The 23972-nt window shown below is 45.3% G+C and overlaps 1 protein-coding gene across 1 annotated transcript in view; it reads left to right on the top strand.

Annotated features, from left to right (window-relative positions):
- Nucleotides 1-23972, top strand: part of GRK3 (G protein-coupled receptor kinase 3) — a 60131-nt gene that overhangs the window by 16918 nt on the left and 19241 nt on the right. The window contains exons 3-9 of the mRNA XM_066199380.1: nt 10854-10927; nt 13383-13484; nt 14309-14383; nt 15311-15372; nt 16459-16510; nt 17131-17222; nt 19713-19812. Of these exons, the coding sequence (XP_066055477.1) occupies nt 10854-10927; nt 13383-13484; nt 14309-14383; nt 15311-15372; nt 16459-16510; nt 17131-17222; nt 19713-19812 (557 nt within the window). The remainder of the gene's footprint in view (nt 1-10853; nt 10928-13382; nt 13485-14308; nt 14384-15310; nt 15373-16458; nt 16511-17130; nt 17223-19712; nt 19813-23972) is intronic.

Raw genomic sequence — 23972 nt, 5'->3', positions numbered from 1 at the left:
GGGCTAAGAGCAGGAAGCTCATCAGGGATGAAAATGGCCCGGAGGCTCCATCAGATTTGCATAAACAAGTCTGTCCCATATTTGCATCTCTTCCCTGGGGAAAGCAAACAGCCTGCTCTCATCCCTTGGTGCTGGCACTGCTGTTGGCCCCCTGAGTGATGCTCCAGAGCTCTCTAAGAATGTCCGGGTGAGTCAGAGGACATGGAGCTCACAGAAGCACCCAGAAGAGTGCTCTGGCAGCGCTGGCAGCCCAGCCCAGCTGGCTGTTCCTTCAGAGGCTGCTTCCTCCACAGCAGAAGCCTCTTGGGGAAGTACAGCCTGTCTCGAAGCCCGAGTGCGTAACCACCTTAGCTGGTTGTCTTTTCACCACATCCTGTTTGCTACAACACCAGTTTATGAGTTTCTTTAGAAAAAGACAGGTTTTGGAAGTGTTCAAGGTCAGGTTGGGCAGGGCTAGGAGCTGCCTGGGCGAGCGGAAGGTGTCCCTGCCCGTGGCAGGGGGTGGGATGGGATGGTCTATAAGGTCTCTTCAAACCAAACCGTTCTATGACTCTGGTATCCCAGTGATCCATAATTTACGTGTGGAATCCACTCTGCTTCACTTCTTGTCGCGTTCCCTTGCCCTGTGGGGTGGGGACACTTGGAGAGACCCTGCCCTCAGTGAGGAGGTGGGAAATGAGCAGATCAGGGGCTGCTGCAGCCAAGGCCTTCAAGGAAATCTATGAGATTGTGATATTGCTTTAGAACAGGATTATCCTGGTTATTAAATGCTCTGGAGCAAACTTGCTGCCTGTTTCAGTTCAGTGACTCTCGTGTCTCACTCTGGGCTTTCAGACAAACTGCGCTGCAAGGCAGGGAATGAAGCTGGGTTAGAAATCCTGGGATGTGATGTTAAAGCATCCTACAGCTCCACGCCTGGCTTAGGTTCAGCCTTGGGTTCTCTGGTGACTGCTCGAGACCCTTGTGAAGGCAGACAGGCTGCTCTCATCTCCTGAAGCTGGTGGGACGTGGCAGTGCCTTCACACCCTTCTCAGTTTCTCATCGCTTGCAGAGCCGTTGGGTCTGGGGGAAGGATGAGAACAGGACGTATTTTAGCTGTTTCAGCAGCTGGTCTTGCTGCAGTGTAAGTTTTTCACCTTGCCTAGGAGGGAACTTGCATTTTTTTTCCCCTCCCCTGAAGGTGGCTCAGTTTTATTTTCGTGAAATAGAACTAATTAAAACAACTTGTAGTTGACGTAAGAAGTTACAAACCCTTTTTTTTTTTTTTTTTTCCTTATTTACCATCCACTTTCGCAGAGTGAGGGATGATCTTTCTGAGGTGATTCATTCCACTGTCTTCCATATCCTCCTCTAGCAGCTCCAAGCTGGAGGTTTTCCCAGCAGGAGGGGAAGCATTTTGCCATCTGCATCGGTGCTGGTTCCAACCCACGGGGGCTTGTGGGGGCTCTCAGCCCCTTCCCTGCTCCCGTTGTCCTGACCCAGCTCAGCATGGATCATGTTTGTTCTGCAGCTCTTCAGCTGAGCTTCCAGAGCTTTTGGTCTGTTCTGTAGCTCTTTCTGCACAGGGATTTTTTGTGCCTGCCCCCCTCAGTTCGAGGGAAATGCACTCAAACTGACCCTGATGGTTGCTGTTTCCTCCAGCTTGGTCAGGGACAACTTTCTGTTAAAAAAAAAAAAAAAACAACCCATAAAACCCCAACCGAAACTAGGGTGTGAACAGCTGCAGCGGGTTTTTTTGGGGGGGGCAGTGAATTGTGCTTTCTGTTGCTTCTTTCTCTAGTTATGGGCTTGTATTTTGTTATTTCAGAGCTTTGATGCTAATCATTAGATAGGAGTTAAAATCTGTGGAGAAAAACATTCTTGCTCTTCCTCTTTCTGCTGGCACCGCGCTCCCTGAGCTGCCTAAAAATAACAGGCTGGGAAAAGTGACTCCCTAGAGCATTATTTAAGCTATTGTTTAATTTAAGCAGAAGATCTATGTGCTGTTGGCATTCTGGACTAATTAAATAGTCCTCTGAGGAAATAACAGTGAAGGTTATAAAAACTTGGTCGGGAGTAAAGAAAAGCACCTGAGTTTTTGGCTGTGAAGTGAGCAGGGATGACTTTTCTGAGCTGTATCATGAGCACTGTGATAATTTTGCTCTGTTCTGGTGCCTTGATGTTAAATAATGTGCAACCAAGTAGCAGGGACATCGTTACTTGGTGGATTTTCTGTAAAAACAGGGGCACAGGTTGTTTATTCAAAGTGGTTTTATTCTGAGGTTCTGGTTCTGACCTGGCAGCCACCAAACAGAAGTAGTCACCACCAAAATTAGGAAGTTGCCTTCTGGACAAAAAATGACATTTGAAATGCTGTTTGAAGACCGATCTTCTTCTTTCTCATGGTATTTCTGATTTTCAGGACAAGGTCAGCCTGGGACGTGGGCTGTGGACGGGCTGCAGGAGGTTCTCAAGGGGTTATGGAAGCCCTCCTTTCCTTGCCCAGTTCTGTGATCAGTTAAAAGCAGCACAGAACCCAAACCGCAAGGAGATGTCGGAAACTGTGTGGCTGTAAACTGAAACAGAAACCGTTAATGTGAGATATTTCACAAGGGATCTGCTCCTCACACCATTCTCTGCTTGTACCAAACGGGGCGGGGAGGACAGTGAAAGAGAAAATCCGTGCTCTGAGCCTTCTAAAAGTCGCTCTGTTTTTCTGTTTGCAGTGTTTTTCACCAGATGAGTGTTAGATTTAAGATCTCTTTATTATGTCATGATTTCAGAGTTACTGGAAGCTACATTTCTTTCGACACCCTTTTATTTTGTGGTAAAATAAAGTGATACTTGGCATGAGTTACATTGAAGATCATTTCCAGGGGTGTTGCTGAAGCTCCTGCTGTAGGTTTTATGTGCACTGGAGTTGTCTGTCTTGGTGTCAGGGATAAAGAGTATCCAAAGGCACTATCAAAATGCATGTATTCATTTTGAATTTTCTTTGATGATAAATAATTGAGCATTTCTTTGTTGGGCTGCAGCCTGATCCCCCCTGCCTGCCATTGTGGGGGCGTTGAAGATGCTGAGTTGTGTGATTTCCCAGGAGAACTGCAGATTAAATCTGAGCTTTAAAATAGGAAAATACATACCCTATCATCTGGAACGTCCCATGGTGGATAATGTACACATCCTGGGAGATTAGCATTTATATGTAGTGCAGTTCTTGGAAGATACAAGGCACGGGGAGAAAGTCTTTATCTCAGCAGAGCAGTGCAATTATATGGTTTTAGGGTTAAGTTATCAAGAATTCCAGACAAACTGGCAATTTTGAACTGAAGTAGTATCACAGGAGAGAGGAAGAGAGTGTTAAGGAATATCACTCCATAATAGAACAAATTAGAAATTATTTGCATGACATTTCCCTGGGATGTTTCCAGGGAAGCTTCCAGAGAACACACACACAAACACGAACGCCTGCCCTGCTGTGCACCTGCCAGAGGTGTGTTTGTATGAAAATTCATTCCTTTGGGATCAGAGGGGCCCTGGGTGGTTGGTTCAGCCCTCTCCAGCCTCTTCTTGAGCTCTCTTTGCCATGATTTAAAACCATGTGAGGGAGGTTTCGGTTGGATATCAGGGAAAAGTTCTTCCCCCAGAGGGTGCTGGGCACGGCCCCAAGGCTGCCAGAGCTCCAGGAGGATTTGGACTCTGCTCCCAGGGATGCACAGGGTGGGATTGTTGGGGTGTCTGTGCAGGGCCAGGGGTTGGGTGATGATCCTCTGGGTCCCTGCCAGTTCTGGATATTCTGTGATTAATACTGTGCAAAGAGACTTCCATCCCAAAGGTGATGTTTCCTCTCTGCTTGTCCTCACTTGGGGTTTCTTCTCCCATTCCTGGTGGAATCTTCTGCTTGTGCAGAGCCGCTGTTCACACACAATCCAGTTTTCCCCTTCTTCCCACCCAGCAATTCCTCAGGCAATCTGAAACAGTTGGGCTCCCATGGAGTTTTTATCAATGTGTCTTGAAACAGTTCACGGCTAATTAAGCCTCTGAACACCACTGTGAAATAGGGAAATGTTGGTTTGCCAAGTCGGTGAGGTGGCAGAGTAGCAGCTTTAATGAGTTTTACCTGCATAGCTGTGTATTGCTAATAAAGGAGGTTCTCTGGGCCTGCCAGTGCTGCTCGTTCCCCTCAGTGGGATCACTCAGCAGGAACAGAGCAGCTCAGAACCAGCACCCGTCAGTAGAATGTGAATTACTGGAGCTATTAAGTGTTCTCACTTTCAGCGGTGCATTTAAGGGATAGAGCAGAGGAGCTCGAGAGCTCTGGCTGTCAGTGACCCCATTTCCAGAGGCTTTTATTGCTCCATACCAACATCTGTCCTATAAAAGAACGTGGACAATACAGCTGGCAAAGCCCCTTCCCTGACCGTGGCCTCTGTGACATCCTGCTGTCACCCATGTCCACGGAGATTGCATCGGTGGGGTCAAAAACACGCAAACCAGTTTCTTAATGAGTGCAGATACTTCTGGCCATGATTTCTGTGATTAAAAGAGGAAGAGCAGTAGAACCATCTGTTTCTGAGCCTCCAGCTCACAGCAGCTTTCTCAGAGCACCAGAATGAACCAGAGGAAGGCTCAGAAATTCCTGCAGGAGAATCAGCTGGGCTCTGTCACTGTTGTTTTAGTGGTTTCGCTGCTCTTTACCTAAGTGCTGTGTGTATTTGCCAGCTGAATACTGCTGGCTTTGTGTTTTGATTTTGACCCCAGCACAACAGTTCCTCGATGCTCCGGCTGAGCAGTTTGGCTCTTCGCAGTGGTTCAGACACTGAGCAGAGCTTGCTGAGGCAAATACAGGCACCTGGGGCTTGAGATCACCCTTCTGTTGTGGAGTTACTCCTTGTCTTCATCTAATGATCCTGTCAGAAACCACACCTGGATCGAGGCCCTTCCTGAGGAGCAGAGCTGCAGCTCCCAGTGGAGTTTGTGTGTTCAGTAATTGGTAACAGTGAAGTTCATAGCTTGGAGCAGCGCAGAAGGAAAAGTGTGTTTCTCCATAATAAAAGGATATTGGCTTTGTATTATGTAATTAATTTGAAAATGTTGTATAATGGAAAAATACTGGTCAGGAAAATAACAACTTTCACGTCCTTGGTAGGGCCTGAATTGTGGTGTGGGGAAAGAACAGAGACGACAAAACCCAATCCACCACCATGGGGTTTTTAAGCTGCTCCTGGTTGTTAGTTTGCTCATAGCTTGCTGGTGCCTTCTATTACCACTTGCAAAGGGGTGGGAGTTTCTTTTGTTTACAAGTGAAGGTGAAAGAAAACCTCAAGTGCTGTGTATTCCGTGATGGGATTTAGTGAAGGAATTTAATCACATTCTTTGTAAGAACTGATTGAAATTAAATGCTTCAGTTCTGTGTTTAGTGGTCCTTTTAAAAATTAGAATCTTTTTGTGTATTTCTGTTTAGTGTTTTTACTCCCCCATCTTTTAGAGGAGCTTTTTCTTGTGTAAAACCCTCTTTTTTCTTTCACCTTTGATATGTTGAATGCCTTTGATACCCGACTTCAGTCAGCTGGAATCTGCATTTTAAGGGAGACCAGAATATGAAGGATATGTAGTAAATATGGTTCAGAGCTAAGTTTTCCCCATTATTTTCTCTCCATGGCTTTAAAAATGATTTATCACACGTTCAGTATTCAGAGCTACTATTTCATGAGTATATCCAGAGAATCCCTGAACGCTTTGGGTTGGAAGGGAGCTTAAAGCTCATCCAGTTCCACCTTCCACTATCCCAGGTTGCTCCAAGCTCTGTCCAGCCTGGCCTTGGACACTTTCAGGGACCCAGGGGCAGCCACAGCTTCTCTGGGCAACCTAAATAAGGATAATTGAGTGCTTTCAGTAAGTCTGTATATTCACTTGTGTCAGGCTCAAGCTTTTGAGGTTTGACACAGAATTTGTGAATACCCCTCCACTGTGTCCCCAGTGTGAGTGCTGGAGGAGCAGCTCAGCTCTCCTGCTCCTCTCCCTGCAGGAATTCCAGGCATGCACAAGTCTGGTGTTTAGAAAGAAGGCTGACCAAGCTTGAACAATGATTTCCCTGGGTGAAAGCTATTGGAAAATACGCCTGGAAATAAGAAGTTTTTCTTTAGCAACACTTAAAACCTTTTAGCCAAAGCTTATTTTCATATAATGATTTCTAGACGTCATTAAACAAGCTACCTGGCAACTTGCAGCCTAATTTTGAGCTCAGTTTGGTTCTGTTCTAGGAAAATTGTTCTGTGCGCCTCATTGGATGCACGTCCTCATGAAATACAGTTTGTTCTTTTCTCCTGCTTTCTATGCACAGGAATATGTTTCAGTCTGTTATAATGTATTATTTTTAATGCAAAGGGAACGAACATTAGGCTCAATTAGGAAAGAAAAGTAGTGGAGTTTGTGGTGCTTTCTGGGCTGGGAGGATTTTTGTGGCTTTGGACCTTGCCAGAGCACAATTCCTGCACAGTTTTCCCTGGTAATCTTTGTTCCTGGAGAGGGAAATTGGTGGTTCTCTCGGTTGTGGAGCTCTTAGGTGGCCTGAATTACTCTGTGCCGTGGCAGCTCTGTGTGGGCACTGCAGGGAGCAGGAGTCTGAGCCTGGCCTGGTGTTGTGTGACAATTGCAGGCTGGTGGGAGTCACAGTTTTTAATGTGGCTTTAGTTTCATAGTAGACTTTGTCCCAATGTTTGTGTCTATGACCCAGATCTGCTCCTGGTGCTGATGGTTCTCAAGGTCACCGAGGGCTGTTCCAGGAGGTTGGACACACCCACAGCTGGATTTAAACCCAGCTGTGCTGTAATGTCACCATGGTGTGGTGGCTGAGCTTTGCTGTCCTGTGGCCGTTCTACATAAGAGACATTTCTGGGGAGGAGATGCCCCAGAATCCCAAAATCGTTTGGGTCAGGAAATCCCTCCAAGAGCATCGAGTCCAGCCCGTGACCAATCCTCACCTTGTCACCGGCCCAGTGCCACATCCGGGAATTCCATGGACACCTCCAGGGATGGGGACTCCAAACCTCCCTGGGCAGCCCCTTCCAAGGCCTGACCACCCTTTCTGGCATGAAATTCCTCCTGATGTCCTCCCCTGGCACAGTTTGGTGCAGTTTCCTCTCCTCCTGTCCCTGTTCCCTGGCAGCAGAGCCTGACCCCCACCTGGGTGCAGTGTCCTGCCCGGGAGGTGCAGAGAGCAGGATGTGAGATTTCCCTCTGGCCGTGGCTTCTTGCTCTTGTCCCAGTTCACCAAGCAAGAAAGATCACGAGAGACACCTTGAAGTGACTGAGATTGGAGACCTTTAAGTGCCCTAAAGCAGGGACAGCCCCTGTGCTGCAGACTTTGCAGAGCACCATCCCACATTCCCAAAGCTTTTCCTGCCCGGGAGCTGTTGGCCGGAGCGCCGGGAAAGGAGCCCGTGTCTGGTGCAGATGTCACTGCTGCTTTGTTTGTCAGGATTCTGTATTTATACACAGCACGTTTCGGGAGGATTTGGAAACAGCTTGATATTTTTGTTCTCTAATTTGCTATTTTGCCTACTAGAAAGAGGCTACATCAGCGTTTTGGACCACGTTCAGGCCTGCTGTAAATAGATGCAGCTTCCTTTCAATCAGTGACATTGTGAACGCTTGTATCGGGGCTAAACGTGGCTATTTTTAGCTCTGCTCTCTCACCTAGTCACTCCTGTTTGCTTTAATAAGGTTTTTATTTACTCCTGTTAAAAGGTTACTTGAGTCGGATGCTCATAAAATTCCGGTTAGATAAGTCATTTTCTCCAAGTGTTTTATGATGGAGTTCCTCCTCGTCGTTCCATTTTATTTTATTTTATTTATGATCCCGTGCTCTCAGCTAATTGACAGGGATGGAGAGGTGGTGTTGTGGCTGCAGGTGACCTTTAGACTGCTGGAGGAGGCAGAGGCCACTGCTGGCCCCTGTGGCTGCTGTCCTGGGGGAATGTTGGCAGAGCCACAGACTGGGAGCAGGGCAGGAAAACGCCACGGAAATGGAAAATGAGAAGGTGATTTTAATCCTGATGGGTGAGCCTAGTGAGGCCGCGTCTGGGCTCTGGTGTTCAGTTCTGGTCTCCACTGTTCAGGAAAGACAAGGAGCCTCTGGAGAGGGTCCGGTGGAGGCCACAAACATGATGAGGGGTCTGGAGTGTGTGACTGGTTACCAGCAGCATTTGTGTTCTTTGATTGTGGGAAGGGCTGAATTCTGGAGGGATGCCGTTGATTGGTGTCTGGATTTCATGCAAAATTCCTGTGGTCATGCCAGAAAAACATAATTATTGGAAATAACTACTGAAGGGAACGTTCACATTCTGTTTTAAAGAGATGGGTTAACTTAGTTCCCCTCCTTGTGCCCTCCAAGCTTGTGGCAGGGACATTGTGCAGTTGGGGATGAGCGCTGGGAATACCTGGTTATGGGTGAGCTGCCTCACCTGAATCTGCTCTCCCCACCACCCCATCCCTGCCTGCTCTGAGTGAGCCTCTGGTGAACACTGCAAACCCCAAAGGTGGCCTTCATCCCTCCCTGAAAGACATTTTGCTTTGGTAATTAGAGTCAGTGCAACTCGTGGCACTTGGCAAATTTGTCTTAGGATTGTCCATGCAAAGGTAAAGGGGAAAATGATTGTCCGGAGATGGGGAAGGAGGAGCTCAGAGGAGCAGGGTGCTGCCTCTCTCTCTGTGTGTGTATTATTGATATCATCCATCACTTTGGTGTTACCAGAAGAAGCTCTTAAAAAATATTTTTCCTTTCCCTTAACAACCAGTGATCTGGTTGTTGCAGAAATTATATAGTTATAGCAGAAGGAATCTTTAAAGCCAAAGCTGTCAGCATCTTTATTTCATAAATAATTGCCGGTTCTTTTTAGCTGTTACTTAACGCTATCATTTTATTAATTCCTGCTTTCTGTTCCCGGGCTTATTTTTCTGTGTGCTGTTAACTGTGCTTATTGTGCTCCTCGTCAGCTCTCCCTGAACTTCTTAAAACTCCTGTCACTTACTCAATGCTGCATCTGTCACTTGGTTGTGCCATTATGTGAGAGCTGCAGTTTCTGGCTGATCATTTTTCACTCAATCCAAGAGCAGCAGTAAAGGAGGAGATTTCCTTTGTGCTGCAGGGGAAGTGCAGGGTCTGTTGATTGAATGGGAGGTCGAAACAGAAACAATTCCAGTCTGGGGAATATTTAGGCTCTAACTGGATTTGTCTGAAGAACAGAATCACAGAATGGTTTGGGTTGGAGGGGACCTTAAAGATCATCCAGTCCCATGGATAGGAACACCTTCTACTATCCCAGGTTGCTCCAAGCCCTGTCCAACCTGGCCTTGGATACTTCCAGGGGTGGGACAGCCACAGCTTCTCTGGGCAACCTGTGCCAGGGCCTCTGCACCCTCACAGGGAATGATTTCTTCTATACATCTCACCTAAATTTCCCTTTCAGTCTGCAGCCATTCCCCCTTGTCCTGTCGCTCCAGTTCCTGATGTAAAACCCTCTCTGGTTTCCTTGTAGCCCCTTCAGACCCTGGGAGGTGCTGTGAGGTCTCCACACAACCTTCTCTTCCCCAGGCTGAGCAGCCTCAGCTCTCAGTCTGTATATTTTGGGCGTATCTGGGTTTTTGCAGTGCAGTGCCAAGGGGCCTCGGGGAGGAGCAGCCCGTGTCCTGTGGCTGCATAAGCCTCTGATTGTTCCCTGTGCCATGGGCTTGGGAACCTCTTCTTTCTCTGCCGTAATTAAATTTAAAAAGTTTGGAAAATACCAAGCAGGGCTGGAATGTTTGGCGTGGCCTTGCTGGAAATGTGTGTTGGTATATTTTCACACTCCTCCCACAGTTGTCTTTGTGGTTTATTGTTGTGTTTTTTTGTTGTTTGTGGGTTTTTTTGGGCCCCAGCCAGGAGCTGGGACCAGGCCAGGGATTTTTCTTTCACTGCATTCAGTGCTGTTTGTGCCACTCTTCAGTCTCTTAATTACCCAATCTTCTTTGGTTCATTGTCCTAGAAAAGTTCAGTCCATTCAGCAGGATTCTGCTCCCTGCTGCCGCTGGTTCCGTCATGTGGGAAATTAGGAATTTGAGTCAGCTCCCGAAATTTCACTTTTTGTCCTCAAAAAGCCAGGCTGGCAAGGAGAGGTGGAGGTGCACAGTCTGGGCTGGGGAGATGGGGGACTTTGGGTGGGCTTGGCAGTGATGGGGACATTGGTGACACAGATCCCTGTGTGAAATTCCAGGGTAGCAGGTGCCGGCTCAGAGGCAGGGAAAGACATGGGATGAGGCTTTGTGACAGTGCATTAAAATGCTCCTAATGGAAGATTCTCATCTGCAGCCTGCTGGGGTCATGCTCTAAATTACTTGCAAAGGAACTCTAAAGACCCTGATGTAATTTATTGAGCAATAAAACCCATTAGAGGTAACATGAACCGGTAATTCTGAAATGGGAGTGCAGAAGAGGTTGTGCTTCATCAGTGAAATGTAGGTAAACCTCTTGCAAAAACCCCCAAAATGTGAATAGTGTCTAGTTTTTACTGGGGGGGAAAGAAAGGGAAGAAAATGTGGTCTGTGAAGAGGAACAGAATATTTAGGTGCATTATGGAAATGCCTCATAAAATCCTTAGCAGGTGGAAGCAGTGATGGGCTTAATACACCTGTGGGAGGTGAGGCAGGCTTGGGATCCTTTTGTGCTGGAAATGAAGAGCTGGATGGGGATCAGAATCCTAAACCTTGGCAATTGGGGATGCTCACACAGGTTTATACAGCCCGTGGTGGAGCTGGGGTGGTTTCATGAGCCTTTTTACAAGTCATCAGCGTAATGAGACAAGTTTTTCTGATTTTTTTTCTTTTTTTCTTTCCAGGATTTTTGCTCTTTAAAGACTATTGCATGAATGAGATCGATGAGGCTGTCCCTCAGCTGAAGTTCTATGAAGAGGTAAGTGCTGGTGGTGGAGGTTTGGGGCTGTGCAGGGAGTGAGGCTGAGGGATCCTGCTCCATCAGGGAGTGCTGAGAGGGAAGGAGAGGGTCTGTGATGTGGAGCAGTGTGGACTGGTAGAAAAGGATCCAGAATGAAGTTGCTGGTGTTGGGGTGACACTAAAACCCTTCAGGTCTTTCCCCAGCAGCCTTTCACCTGTAGAAAAGGCAGCAGGGTACAGCTGGAGGGGATTGTGGAGGGATGTGGGGTGGGAGCTGCTCAGATGTGCCAGGGCCACGGAGGGGGGAAATGAGAGGTGGCTTCAGCTGGATGATTTATGTCCCTTGTCAGGAGATACCCAGTGAAGGAGCTGCCAGGCACTGTGCAGGGCACGTCCCAAAGGATCAATAATTCCAAGGAATGCCCTGGCCCTCCCCAGCTTCTGCTGCTGCCCATTCTGAGCTCCATGGCTCAGTTCATTTGTTCCCTGTTACATTTTATGTTACACTGAATAACCCCCAAGTGAATACTCTCCCAGGTGCTGATTTCAGGGCAGACTTGCCCATGGCTGATGCTCAGGGTTAATTAGAGCTGGGATAGCCTTGGCTGCCTCACTCTTGAGCTGAGAATTTAACTTCTTTCTTGCTATCAGCACAAGCAGCTGGTATCACTTTGGAGATCAGTGCTCAGCAAGAACTCCATTCCCCCACTCAGATCAGATACCTACTGTCAATAAAGAATCTTTTTCTATCATTTCCATCTCTTTATACACTGAAGATATCACTGTCATAAGTAATCCGAAAAGGCCTGTTGTACCAGATTATTTAGCAAGATATTTTTGGCTGCCTCTTTATCTCTGAAACAATTCAAAATTGTATTTTTAGGCTATTAGCAAAGTGTTGCCTCAAAAGAATTTCAGTGCTTTGTCATGTACTTCTGGAAAAATCCCATTAAAGATATTTAAAGAGAGGTTCATTGTGTTTTCCTCTGTGACATACCGGATCCAGGAGCTTTTCCTTTTTTTATATATTTGATTTACTTGCTGCATTTATTACACATAGAATAATCTGAGTACATTGCTACATTAAAAATCGCTTGATGTAGAAGAGCTCCGTACTCCAGGGATTTCATATCACTGCAGCTGGAGTCACGATCAGGCATTTAACGGGATGAGTGATTCATCCTGATCAGTTTCAGAAGGAAAAGAAAAGGAATTAAAAAAGAAAAAGGGAAAAAATAAAGGGGGGGGGGGTAAAGGAAAAAAAGGGCTTCTAAATACTTGAAAACAAATGTGTTCTGTTCCCAGTTTTTGAGGAGATCCTTTTGCTCTCTGGGGGTGGTTCTGCTGAGATCCCTCAGCACTGGCTGGGGAGTTGGGTCCTTTAACAACCAAACATTGAGGGATAGGAGGTTGTGCTCAAATAAGACGATCAGATATCCATCAGGCCTCCTCCTGTACTGCTAATTATTTTGTGTCATTGCATTAATTAAAAGTGTTTCTTGGGCAAAGACGTTTTGAGTCATTTTAATTATAAATTGGTATCAAGGGGGAAGCAGCACAGATGGCAAATTGGGGTGGGACTGGTGCCTTATCATGTCAGCAAACAAGAGGAGTACGGATAGAAAGATACTGAGTTTAATTAATGTTCCACCTCCAGAGGTAGGTTGGTTCCAGTTTGTCTCTTGATAATTGCACTCGATGATCTTGGAGGTTTTTTCCCAGCCTAAGCAATCCTGGGATTCTGTGGCACAGAGCAGATCTGCTCACTGCCGGGTATCTGGATCTCAGGACTTCACAGGCTGATGGTGGGAAGGTCCAGAAAATCAGAGCTGAGTCTTTCCCTTACTCTTTCCCTAAATATGCTCCAGAGGACCCTTGGACTGGGTGAACTTTTTGTTCTGGAACTGGTTGTCAGGTTTTGTTCTGTAAATGAATTGTCTGGGATTGCTGTTGTTTCCCCTGGAACACGCTGATCTCCTGCAGCACACCTGAGGAAACTTGATGTATTTTGTAAAACTGTTTTGTAGCCACCTTTAGGGTTCAAATCCACAGTGTAGCTGAACTATGTGAACATTTTGAAATGTGCTTTATATTGTTTTTTGGACATCTGTACCTGATGTGCTGTGATCAGATAATCAGGGGGGATTTTTGGGTTGGAAGAGCCCCCTCAGCTCATCGTATCCCGCTGTTCACTCAGCACTGCCAAGGCCACCACTGAGCATGTCCCCAAGTGCCACAGCCTGTTAAATCCCTGCAGGGATGGGGATTCCATCAATGTCCTGGGCAGCTGTGCTGCAGCTGGAAAATTCCAATATTAAAGGGAAATCCCAGCTGTAACTGCGCTGTTTCAGGTGATTTTTTCATCAGTAAAAAAAACCCCAGTAGAATAAAACTTCAGCCCAAGTCCTGTTTTGACCCGGTGAGTGGGAAATCACTGGAAAACGTGTGTTGTGTGCTTGCCCTTGTGCTGCAGATCAAGGAGTACGAGAAGCTGGACTCGGAGGAGGAGCGGCTGTCGCGGAGCCGGCAGATCTACGACACCTACATCATGAAGGAGCTGCTCTCCTGTTCCCACGTGGGTATCTTGCCCTTTTCCCTCTGCCTGGCAGCAGGGACATCTGCTCTTCCATCCACAGGGTGCTCTGGATTTCCCTTTGAAACCCAAGATCTGGGTTGGGCCAAATTCAGAATGTTGCTTTCTTTTTATTTTTGGGAGGGGTTTTTTTGAGGTGTAAAGGTTGGTGGCCTGCTGTAATTTTTATTAAACTTAGTGACACACAAAGGAAGCATCAGGAGATTTATCTGGTTTATGTTTCTTTAGACTAAATGTCTGCTTCCAAAAGGATGAAATAAATGCAGGGTGTGTGTATAGAGATGTGGCTAAAGTCACTGAAAAGACACATTTCCTCCAGCTGAAGTTTGGGCCCATTGATCTGTTCTTAGCAGTTTCACATGCTCTCATTTGAAAGAAGGATTTGCAGAGTGTTCTATCCTGGTGGTATCATGCTTTGGGTGGAGGGTTTATGCTTTTATTGGTTTTTTTCCCCCAAAATGCATTATTTTATTAGTAAAAAAGTCTGTGTCTGCTTCTGGCTCTGGAGATGTGCCTGTAAATGGGATTTTTCATGGATTTGTTAAAGGAGGATCATCACCCCCTTTGATTTTTACCTTCCTCCTCCTCATCTTCCCTTCTCCTGCCTTTCTGCTTTGGAATAATCCTGTTCTGGATCATTTTGCACATTTCACACAATATTCACTCTACTATACCTGTGGGAGGCCCTATTGATTCCCCTTGGGGTTGGTGTTTCCATGTGGGGAAAAGAACAACAGTGCTGTGACCTGAAATGAAACTCCTGACACTTCCAACTGTTTGAAATCTTCCTTTTTCTTTTCCAAAAGCCTTTCTCAAAACAAGCTGTAGATCATGTACAAACACATTTAGCCAAGAAACAAGTGCCAGCCAGCCTTTTCCAGGTGAGCTTTCACAGTCTGAACATCTAGCTTCTCTGACTGAAAGTGACTTTTTAGATATTATTTAAAGAGACAGAATAAATGGGACTGGTACATATTCTGTGCTGTAAGTGGGATTGAAATGCTTTTCCAAGTCAAAATTACAATTTACTCTTCTTATCTATAATATTTTCAAGCACATTTAGAAGAGCAAACTATACCTTGGTGTGTGAACAAGAAGAATTTTTATAGTTGTGTAATTTTAAGCCATTAAATGATTTAGAGTAAATCACTTTCCATCAGGAAGATGCTCATCCTGTCAGGGTGAACTGAGCTGCAACAGTGGAGAAATTGTCTTATCCATCATGGGGGTGTTTGTAAGCTTAAATGTCTTTTATCTAAATCTGCTGAAAGAATGTGGAGGTTGCCCCTGCCTGGTGTCTCTTGCGCTCCTGAGCTGTTCTGGCTGTTGCCATGAGCTGGGGAGTGGTGATTGCAGTGCTGGGTGGTGTCTCTGCACTAACTAGGGGGAGGTTGGGCCATCACACACCCAAGGGAGGGATTTCCCCGGAAAAAGTCACCTGTGATTTCAAGGTGCTGATCTCTCAGCAAGGACAGAGAGGAGAGATGCACCACAGAGATGAGGGAGCAGCTCTGGGAAATTTGTGTTCCACAGAAGTGACAATTTGTTGTTTAAATACATTTAAAACAAGTACTTTTTGCCCCAACACCCCCCTAAGGTTTTGTAGCTCATGAAAATATTTTGTGTTTGACTTCAGGGCACCTGCTCAGATTCCAAAAACCAAATAAAGCTAAAATGCTTCCTTGAGGCTTCTTAAGGACAACCCAGGAGCTGTGTGGGCCCGACGAGAGTTCTGTGTAATGGATGGGAGTGAAAAAAGCCATTTATTGTCTGCTTAAATATTAATTGTGTTTCCTCACCCTTTTTAGCCATATATAGAAGAAATTTGTGATAGTCTCCGAGGGAAAATATTTCAAAAATTTATGGAAAGGTATGATCATGGAATATTACCTGCCTAATTATCTGCCTAATGTAGTGGGAAGCCAGGTTCATTCAGTACTGCTGTAAATAAGGCTAAAAATATGTATTAATGCATGATTAATCAAATGGAGTTTATCAGCAAGCTTTGTAAATACCGAGCTTTGTGGGATATCCTGAGCAGTGTCAGGATGTGTGAGTGGAACAGCTGGAAAGCTGAAGGATTTCTCAGTCCCAGCAGGGAGAGGTTGGAGTTTGGGCTGTGAAAAGGCAGAACTGGGGTTTGGGGGATATTCTCTGGGTGCTCATCTCTGGTGTGGGACTGGGAGACCCAGTCCTGGTGGTTTGGGGCTGGACCCCTCAAAATGAAGGTGAAGTAAAGAATTGAAGGCACAAGTCTGGCTCAGCAGAGCAGCCCTTTCCTGCTCCTGTGTCTGGCTCTGGAAAGCTCAGCTGCCACCCAGGAGCACCCAAATCGATTTTCTAAACTGGTTTGGTGCCTTTCTGTGATAATTATAAAAATGCCTCCATAAAGCTGTTATTTCTTACTTGGAAAATAAACACTTAATTATTCATGTAGGAATAAGCAACTGTGTTATTATTTTTTTTTCCCAAAGCCTGTGGTATTGCTGATATCTTCCCTATTTTAAGATAAAATGAGTTTGAAATGTTCCTTGGAGTATGTGGAGGTTCATTAACATAAATCGAGCTGCCTGTGTTTTCTTATAATTATCTTTCTCTTGATGTAATTTAAATGTTTGTTAGTTCCAAACGTAGCTGTTTAAAAATTGAAAACCATCTTTGAGTGGTTGAAAACCATGCAAGAGAGATGTGGTTACACACTGAGCACTTCCAGGGTTAAGGTTATCTGCTCTCTTTCTCTCCCAAGGATGTAGAACATGGAGCATGCTCTGCCTAGGAATTGTTTTTCTTGGTGGGGGTAAGATTACAGTTGGTGAAAGGAAGGCTGTCATTTATTAAATACCACCCCACGCCCTAGCTCAGACTAGATTTTAAATATCAGAGTCTTGACATTTCCTGTAATACTCTACACAATAGTCTCAGACAACTTTTAAACTTTTTTTTTTTTCTTTTGCAGTGACAAGTTTACTAGATTTTGTCAATGGAAAAATGTAGAGCTAAATATTCATGTAAGTACTTACAAGTATATTTATCTTGTCAGAGGCTGATACAGGAAAGAGAATGTTCAGTTTTGAATCCTGCTCTGCAAAGGCCTCATTAAGGAGGGTGGTGGATGTCACTGCTCTGCTATTCTTAGGCACAGCCCTGATGATTCCTGTCTGGACCTCCCCTCTGCCTTCCTCAGTTAATAGAATTTTGATATTTTTTTTTAATGGCTGAAAGAGCTGAACTGCCAGGATTGCTGCTCTTTATCAGCCCCAATCCCTGCCCATCTCCCTTTCCCACTCCAGTCCTGCCGTGATCTCGGAACCCCCTGAGCCCCTTCCCTTGGCCTCTGCTTTTGTCCCTCTGCACTTCTCTGTGACAGCTTGGGCTGCAAAAACAGCCCTGAGTGAGACTGGCAGTTTTTGGGAACATCATCCCCCTTGTTGCTACTTCACACTGTAGTGCTTCCAAGTACATGGAAATATCAACAATAAGGGGCTCCTTTTCCAACACCATAAATGCTATTGGATTACAGTTGAGGATCTCAACACATTCATAGATCATTTAGATGTTTTCACAGTAAGTTTTTTTAATGCTGGGAAAAATGAAGGTTTTGTTTTGTTGTTTCTGTTTCCATTTGCAGCTGACCATGAATGATTTTAGTGTACATAGAATAATAGGAAGAGGGGGATTTGGTGAAGTGTACGGCTGCAGAAAAGCAGACACTGGAAAAATGTGAGTATCAAACACTCTGTGGCAGAGGTGATTGTAAACTCTGGACTAGTGGGGAAATCCTTCCAATCGTTTCTTAGGAAATCACTGGAAAGCAGCGTCACATTGCTGTAAAGTTCTTTGTGATGAAGTTTTATCCCCAGAGGTTCTGATTCCTAGCTCACTGCAGGCTCAGTTTGCTCATGGATCCTCTTCCATGCCCTGCAGGGGCTCAGTCTCACACAGCTCCTGGGCACATGGAAACGTCCTGTCAAAACCAGTGGAAAATGCAAAAATGCACATGATCCCTGTGATCCCTGCTGCCATGTGGAAGGGGATATTCCACTGCTGGACTTTTGCTTCCCAGAGCTCTCCGTGGGAGCTCCAGGGTCAGCCCTGGGTGGTTTTTAATTCTTTTTGTGATCTTACTATTCACACACCTCCTCCCTGATCATCAGATTTCCATTTTTAGGCATCATTGTCCCATGATGTTCTGATCTGAACATCTGGGCATGGATTGAACCAGTTGTTTTCAATATCAATTCATTTCTTTATTTACACCCCACCCTGTCATCTTGCTTTTCTCCTCACAGTTTTAGTCCACAGCTCATCCTTAAACATTTCCCTTCCAAGTGAGCAGGGCATGTGTGAGGTGCCCATCTCTGCTTCCAGCTGCCTCCTCTGGCACTTTTGCATGCCTGACACCCTTGTTAGTAATAAACTTCGGACTCTCAACAAGTGGAAGATGTCTTAATGTTGCTATTATTATATTCAGTATTTCTACAGTGACTTCAAGTATTTATATTAATATTCTTACTTACAATGCTGGCTTTATTCTTGCCTTGGTCCTTTTTGTGCATGTACATTTCATTCATTTGTCCATGTACAAAAATAAACATTTTATTTAGCTTGAGGCACACTCAGCAGGCAGTTCTGAGTGCCAGCCATCCCTTTGTCTGAGTAGGGCTCTGGCAGGAGGTGGATAAACCCTTGGGAAGTGAGAAGGATAGGAAAAGTGAACCAAGGGACAGGTTTTATCAGATACAAATAGAGCAAAGGAAAGCAAAATGTGGGAAAACCAACCTTCTTTTTCAAATCTGAAGCAAAACTTAAGGTGAGGTTCAGCTTCTGGGTAGAGGTTTGGTTTAGTTCTTTCTTGATCCAAACCTGTGTGCCCGTCCCTAACCCAGATCCCATCCCCTCTAGATGGCTGCCTCTGCTGCACTTAGAGCCTGCAAGGAGCGTGGGAAGCCTCCCCTCCCTCCCAGATAACACCAGCAGTGTTCACTGAGCACCCACACACCTGAGCCTTCTGCCAGACACCCCTGCAAGGATCTCTAGAGCGGGGCCAGGATGCAGCATTCCAGGGAGAGGGACAGCAGGACAGTGACACACTTGATTTGGGACAGGTTCCCAGAGAAGCTGTGGCTGCCCCTGATCCCCTGGAAGTGTCCAAGGCCAGGTTGGACAGGGCTTGGAGCCACCTGGGATAGTGGAAGGTGTCCCTGCCCATGAATTTGAGGTCCCTTAAAACCATTCTGTGATTCTGTGATTTCCATCAGCCTTGAACATCCCCAGTCCCACTCTCCAGTCAGGGCAAGGTCAGGGCTCATTTTTACTCACCCATCACAGACTCCTCAGCAAGAGCACATGAATATATTCCCAGCCTGGAAAGTTAAAATTCACCCTCACTCCCCCGCTCCCAGCACATTGCTGTCAGAAATGACGTGGCTGTTTTTGGGGAGCTGGAGCCAAGGTGAGGCCCCAGGGCTGGATGGGGATGGGCATTGAAGCACTGCTGTAATGTGATGTTTTCCTAAAAATCCATGGGTGCCCATGTCTAGGGGTGTTCTGTGGAGGGACACACGTGTCCTTCTCACTGATGTCTGTTAATGAACTCACCCATCGTCTTGGAAAAACACCCAGCCTGTATCATATCCTCCTGTGGTTGTTAGGGTAACATCCTTTGTGAGCAAAATTTTATTAATTTGTGTAGCACAGATGGTAGAAGACTAAAAAAGCTTTCTTGTGTGTATCTGACCTTTTTCTGAGTAGAAAGAAAATTAAGGGAAAAAAAATACATATATATAAATCTCAGCGTGTGTTCAAGATATTGCTTTCCTGGTAGAGCTGAAGCTGTTGGAATTAAATGGATCCATAACAGAGTTCCTGTTATTTAATTCCTATGGCAGATCCTTGCTTGTAGGTATGAGAAAATGAATATATGTTGTGTAATTCCTATCTCACTGTGATGGTTTGGACATGGAATTATTTGTTAAAGCACATTTCTCTGTCAGGAGGCTTCTGCTGGAAATGTGTTAATTCTGGGAGATTTTTAGAGGTTTTCTGTTTAGCCTGAAATGATGTTTTTAGTCCTGGGTTTAAGTCTTTCAAGAGCTTGCTTGCAGGATCCTGTAAATGTGCATGGCCGGTCTGCCAGTGAATAGTCCTGATAGAGGAGATTTTTGGTGCTTTTTCTGAATGGTTGGTTTTTTTTGGTTTTTTTTTTTTCAGGTATGCAATGAAATGTTTAGATAAGAAGAGGATCAAGATGAAGCAAGGAGAAACATTAGCCTTAAATGAAAGAATTATGCTGTCTCTTGTCAGTACAGGAGTAAGTATCACTATGTTACTCTTTCTTTCTTCCATATAATGTAAAAGCTGTTACATATAATGCATATTCCATCAATTCCATTGTGTGACATGCAAAAATTAACCCCCACTGGAGCCTCCCCCTGATTCTTGCAATGTGTCTGAAATGAGAAGGGAAAGCCAAAGTTGCCTGATCAGTTTGGGTCCTACAGAATGAGCATCTTTGCTGCAGAGGCTTGAGGGGGTGCCCATTTCTGAGGTAATTCATCCTCCCACCCTCCTGACTTTTTAAATATCCTTTTAAAAGTATTTTTGTTTGAAACTTTTCCAAAACACGATTCTGTCTTGTAAAAAAGATTCCCTTTTTTTTTTTTTACTGTAGTTAGATAGTATTTCTGTGGAATCTAAAGTGCTACTGCAGACAAAACTCCAGTTCATCCTCCTTTTCCTGTAACTCCGATATCCAATTTTTTCCTTTTTTGTTTTCTATGTACTGTAGCTGAGTCAAGATGTACCAAGCCAGTCCAGTCTATTTATAGATTTAAATATAAATATAAATTATATTAATATATATAAAATATTAAATTTAAATATAAAAATATTCTAAAAATACAATAAAAAATAGAATGTATTTTAAATTATAAATTTAAAATAAAAATATAATTTAACTAATCTGATTTATTGAAAATCAGATTAACTAAAATGCAAAGTTGAAACCATCACTGGTGTGTGCAAAAAGGCCAGCACCTGCCTGCTGTTGGCTCCCCAGCCCTGGGTGGTGGCTGAGGTGAGTTGGGCTCCGAGAAATCCCAGGCAGGATTGGAGGTGGCTCTGCCCTCACTGCAGTGGCACCACGGTTACCATGGCTACAAGTGATGCTGGCAGCAAGGTTCACTTCCCTCACCTTGTGGAGCAGGAATTCAACAGTGTGGGAACACAGCCCCCGCTCCCAGCACACGCCCGAGGGATGAGGAGGAATCCTGTGTGGTGTTGTTCCAGGTTTGTGCCAGAGCTGTGCAAGGAGCAGGATTCCCTGCAGTGGGCTTTGTTCTGAGGATCTTTTCTGTGGGACAGAGCTTGAAGATCCTCAAGTCCAGGCATTATCCCTGCACTGCCAAGGCTCCGGGGAGAGCTTAGAGCTCCTTCCAGTGCCTCAAGGGGCTCCTGGAGAGCTGAAAAGGGACTTGGGATAAGAGGGAATGGTTTCCCACTGTCACAGGGCAGGGTTAGATGGGATATTAGGAAGGAATTCTTCCCTGTGAGGGTGGGGAGGCCCTGGTACAGGTTGTTCAGAGAAGCTGTGGCTGCCTCTGGATCCCTGGAAGTATCCAAGGCCAGGTTGGACAGGGCTTGGAGCAACCTGGGACAGTGGAAAGTGTCCCTGCCTTGCTGGGGTGGAACTGGATGAATTTTAAGGTCCCTTCCAACCCAAACCATTCTGGGATCTGTGATTTGTCCCCTCAGACTTTTTAATCAAATTACCTGTTTTTCACCAGAGATAAATTGTGGTTTGTCCACGTGTGTCAGGATTCCTGAAAACCAGTGAGGAGTAGGTCTGGAAATCGAGGCAAATGAGGAATAATTATCCCATTAACTTTAATTTGTGATTCTGTGGCTCCAGCACTCAATGTGAACTTGCATGCCTAGAGATGATTCCAAGAGAAAATAGCTCAGGAGCTGCAGGTGGAGGCAGTTTTCTCGCAGGCCAGCACACAGTGAGGCTTTGAGCAGGGGGAGCAGCAGGAGGGAACCATTTGTTTCTTTTGTTAAGGATTATCAGCTCATTAGGGTGACATTTCTTTCAGATTCTCCGAAAATTCGAAAGACTTTGAAGAGAGGTTTTGTACAAAGTGAGGTTTTGTACAAAGTGCTGCTCATTTAGGTCAGGTACAGCTGGGCAGGAGAGGCTGGAGCACTTGGAATATGCAGAGTGAGATGGGTTTGAAGAGGGTGGGATAAGAGAATTCCTTCAAGCCCTGAATAGAAGCTGGGAGGCTGCAGTGGCACGTGGAGTGCCCAGGGACAGTTCTGTGCTGCTGGGAGCACAAATGGAACTGGAAAGTCCATCACAGTACAATTAGTCATTTAACTGGGAATCCAGATGTCTCTGCAAAAGGCATAATAATAACAGCTGTGCAGATGGCACAGCTGGTTGTGTAATCAGTTCTGTTAATCCACCTCGAGCTCTGGCATTCCCCGGCACTCCTGGAGCAGGGAGCTCTCCATGCTGGGGTGGCTGTGTGGTGAGAGCAGCTCTCCGTGGCCACGTTTCCAGTGGGTTCAGGAGCACAGCCCTGCTCTGCAGAGCATCTGGAGCCTCTTGGATGGGCCTGGTGGCACCAAACTGGGCTCTGCAGGGCTCAGTCTCCGTTGGTGTCTTTGCTGTGTCACTGTGGTGTAACGGGGACAAACTGTCACTGAGCTTTGGGTTTCCTCTTCTGCGAGGCGCAGGCCCCATCTTCCCCTCCCACAGAGACCTTCAGGCTGGGAAGGTGTTGTGAAATCCTTGGAAGGTCACAGAGCAGGGAAAAGATTTTACTTTCTGTTAAAAGAAAAATAAGTTTAATTTCTGTCGTAGCCAATATTTGCCTGATTTCTGTTCGAAAACTGGAACATGGAAATCACCAAGGTGGTGATGGACCCTGTGAAACCAGCCAGTCCCAAGGTGCCAAGGTGGAAGGAAGTGGTTATTCCACAAATCTTTTCCTGAGGGCAGGAGGGGATCGTTCCATCTGTCTGTTGCAAGACCAGGGGCTGTGCAGGGCTCTCTGTTGTGGCTCCCAGTTTTTTCTTTCTAAAAAACCTCAGCAGTTCAGCTGCCTTACCCAGATCTTCCTGAGATGATTTTACTGATGGCTGGATTCTAGATTTCCTCCAAGGGATGATAAACATAATCCCAGAATATCCTCAGTTGGAGAGTCCTGCCCAAGACACCCCAGGAGTCCCACCCACCACGAGGGGGGAGCAATAACCCTCTGAGATTTGTAATCTGGTTTTTTTAGAGCAGAACAGGTACTTGGTTGGTTGTCACACGTTTTAATCAGTGACTGACACATCTTTGTGTGACGTGTCAGGACAGAGCTGCTCTCCAGTTAAAATGGGACACAGCTGCTCTGTGCTCTGGATGCCTTTGTCCCCTGTTTGCTGTCACTTTGTGCCCCAAAGCCAAGTGCTTGGCTTTCAGTGAAGAGTCAAAACCAAAGGTTTCCTCCTAGAGCACTTTTTAATGTGCTAATGTCTTTAAAATATCGTATTTCTACTTCTTTTTTTTTATGGTTGCTCTAATATTTTTTTTTCTTTCCACATGATTTATTGCTACAAATTTGACTTCAGCAGTTCTCTGGACTCAATCCAGAACTGCTTGCATGTAAGGAACTCTTTCCAAACTGGTCTTAATTCACACATTAATGTCATAATGGTGCTTATTTTCATCAGAGCAGAAACTTGACTGCAATGAAGAATTGCTCTCCTGGGAAATTGATTTTATTGCTTTATGTGTCCTTTAAAAAATAACTGTAGGGTGTTTCTTTTTTTTTTTTTTAATTTTTATGCTGTAGAGTACTCTTTTGCTGTGGTTTTTGTGTCAGGAAAATACTGCAGTACGTTTTTTCTCCCTGTTAAGCAGGCAGAGGGTAGTGACGAAGTTAGGAATGCTTGCACAAAAAGGAGTTATGCATCACATTTACACTTCCAGATAACTTTTATTTTTAAAAAGTCTAAGCAAGCTATATTATAGAAAAAAACAAAACCTTTTTATTTGTCTATGTGTGGTGTTTAAATTCTACCACTAAATCCTTCTGGGTAATTAGATTGCTCTGAAATTTTAGGAGCCCTGCTTGGGCACGCTTCTGAATTACCCAGTCGATGCAGGAAATTAAGTTAATAATTCTGCTAAAGCTGCTGTTGTGAAGTTAAGTGGCAGCTACAATAGTCCCCAACACAGAGTTCATAACCAGAGGCGCTATCTTGTGTTAGACACCACATCAGGCTCCTTATTTTTAGGGCCATTTAGGAATTTTGGCTTTTTTTCCTGGATGTTGTGCAGGTGTTTCACACCCATCCCTCCCGTTTGTGGGGAGCAAAACATCAAGTGCAGTTGGGTTGGAGAAGGGCAGGATGTACCCAGGCACTGTGGGGTTACAGGCAGCTCTAGAAACCTTTATGTTCCAACCTCGTGGAAGG

The sequence above is a fragment of the Chamaea fasciata genome, unplaced genomic scaffold (genome assembly GCF_029207755.1).
Source record: "Chamaea fasciata isolate MVZ Bird 193981 ecotype frontalis unplaced genomic scaffold, bChaFas1.0.hap1 SCAF_18, whole genome shotgun sequence".
Classification (NCBI taxonomy): domain Eukaryota; kingdom Metazoa; phylum Chordata; class Aves; order Passeriformes; family Sylviidae; genus Chamaea; species Chamaea fasciata.
This window is presented reverse-complemented; position numbering and strand designations above follow the sequence as displayed.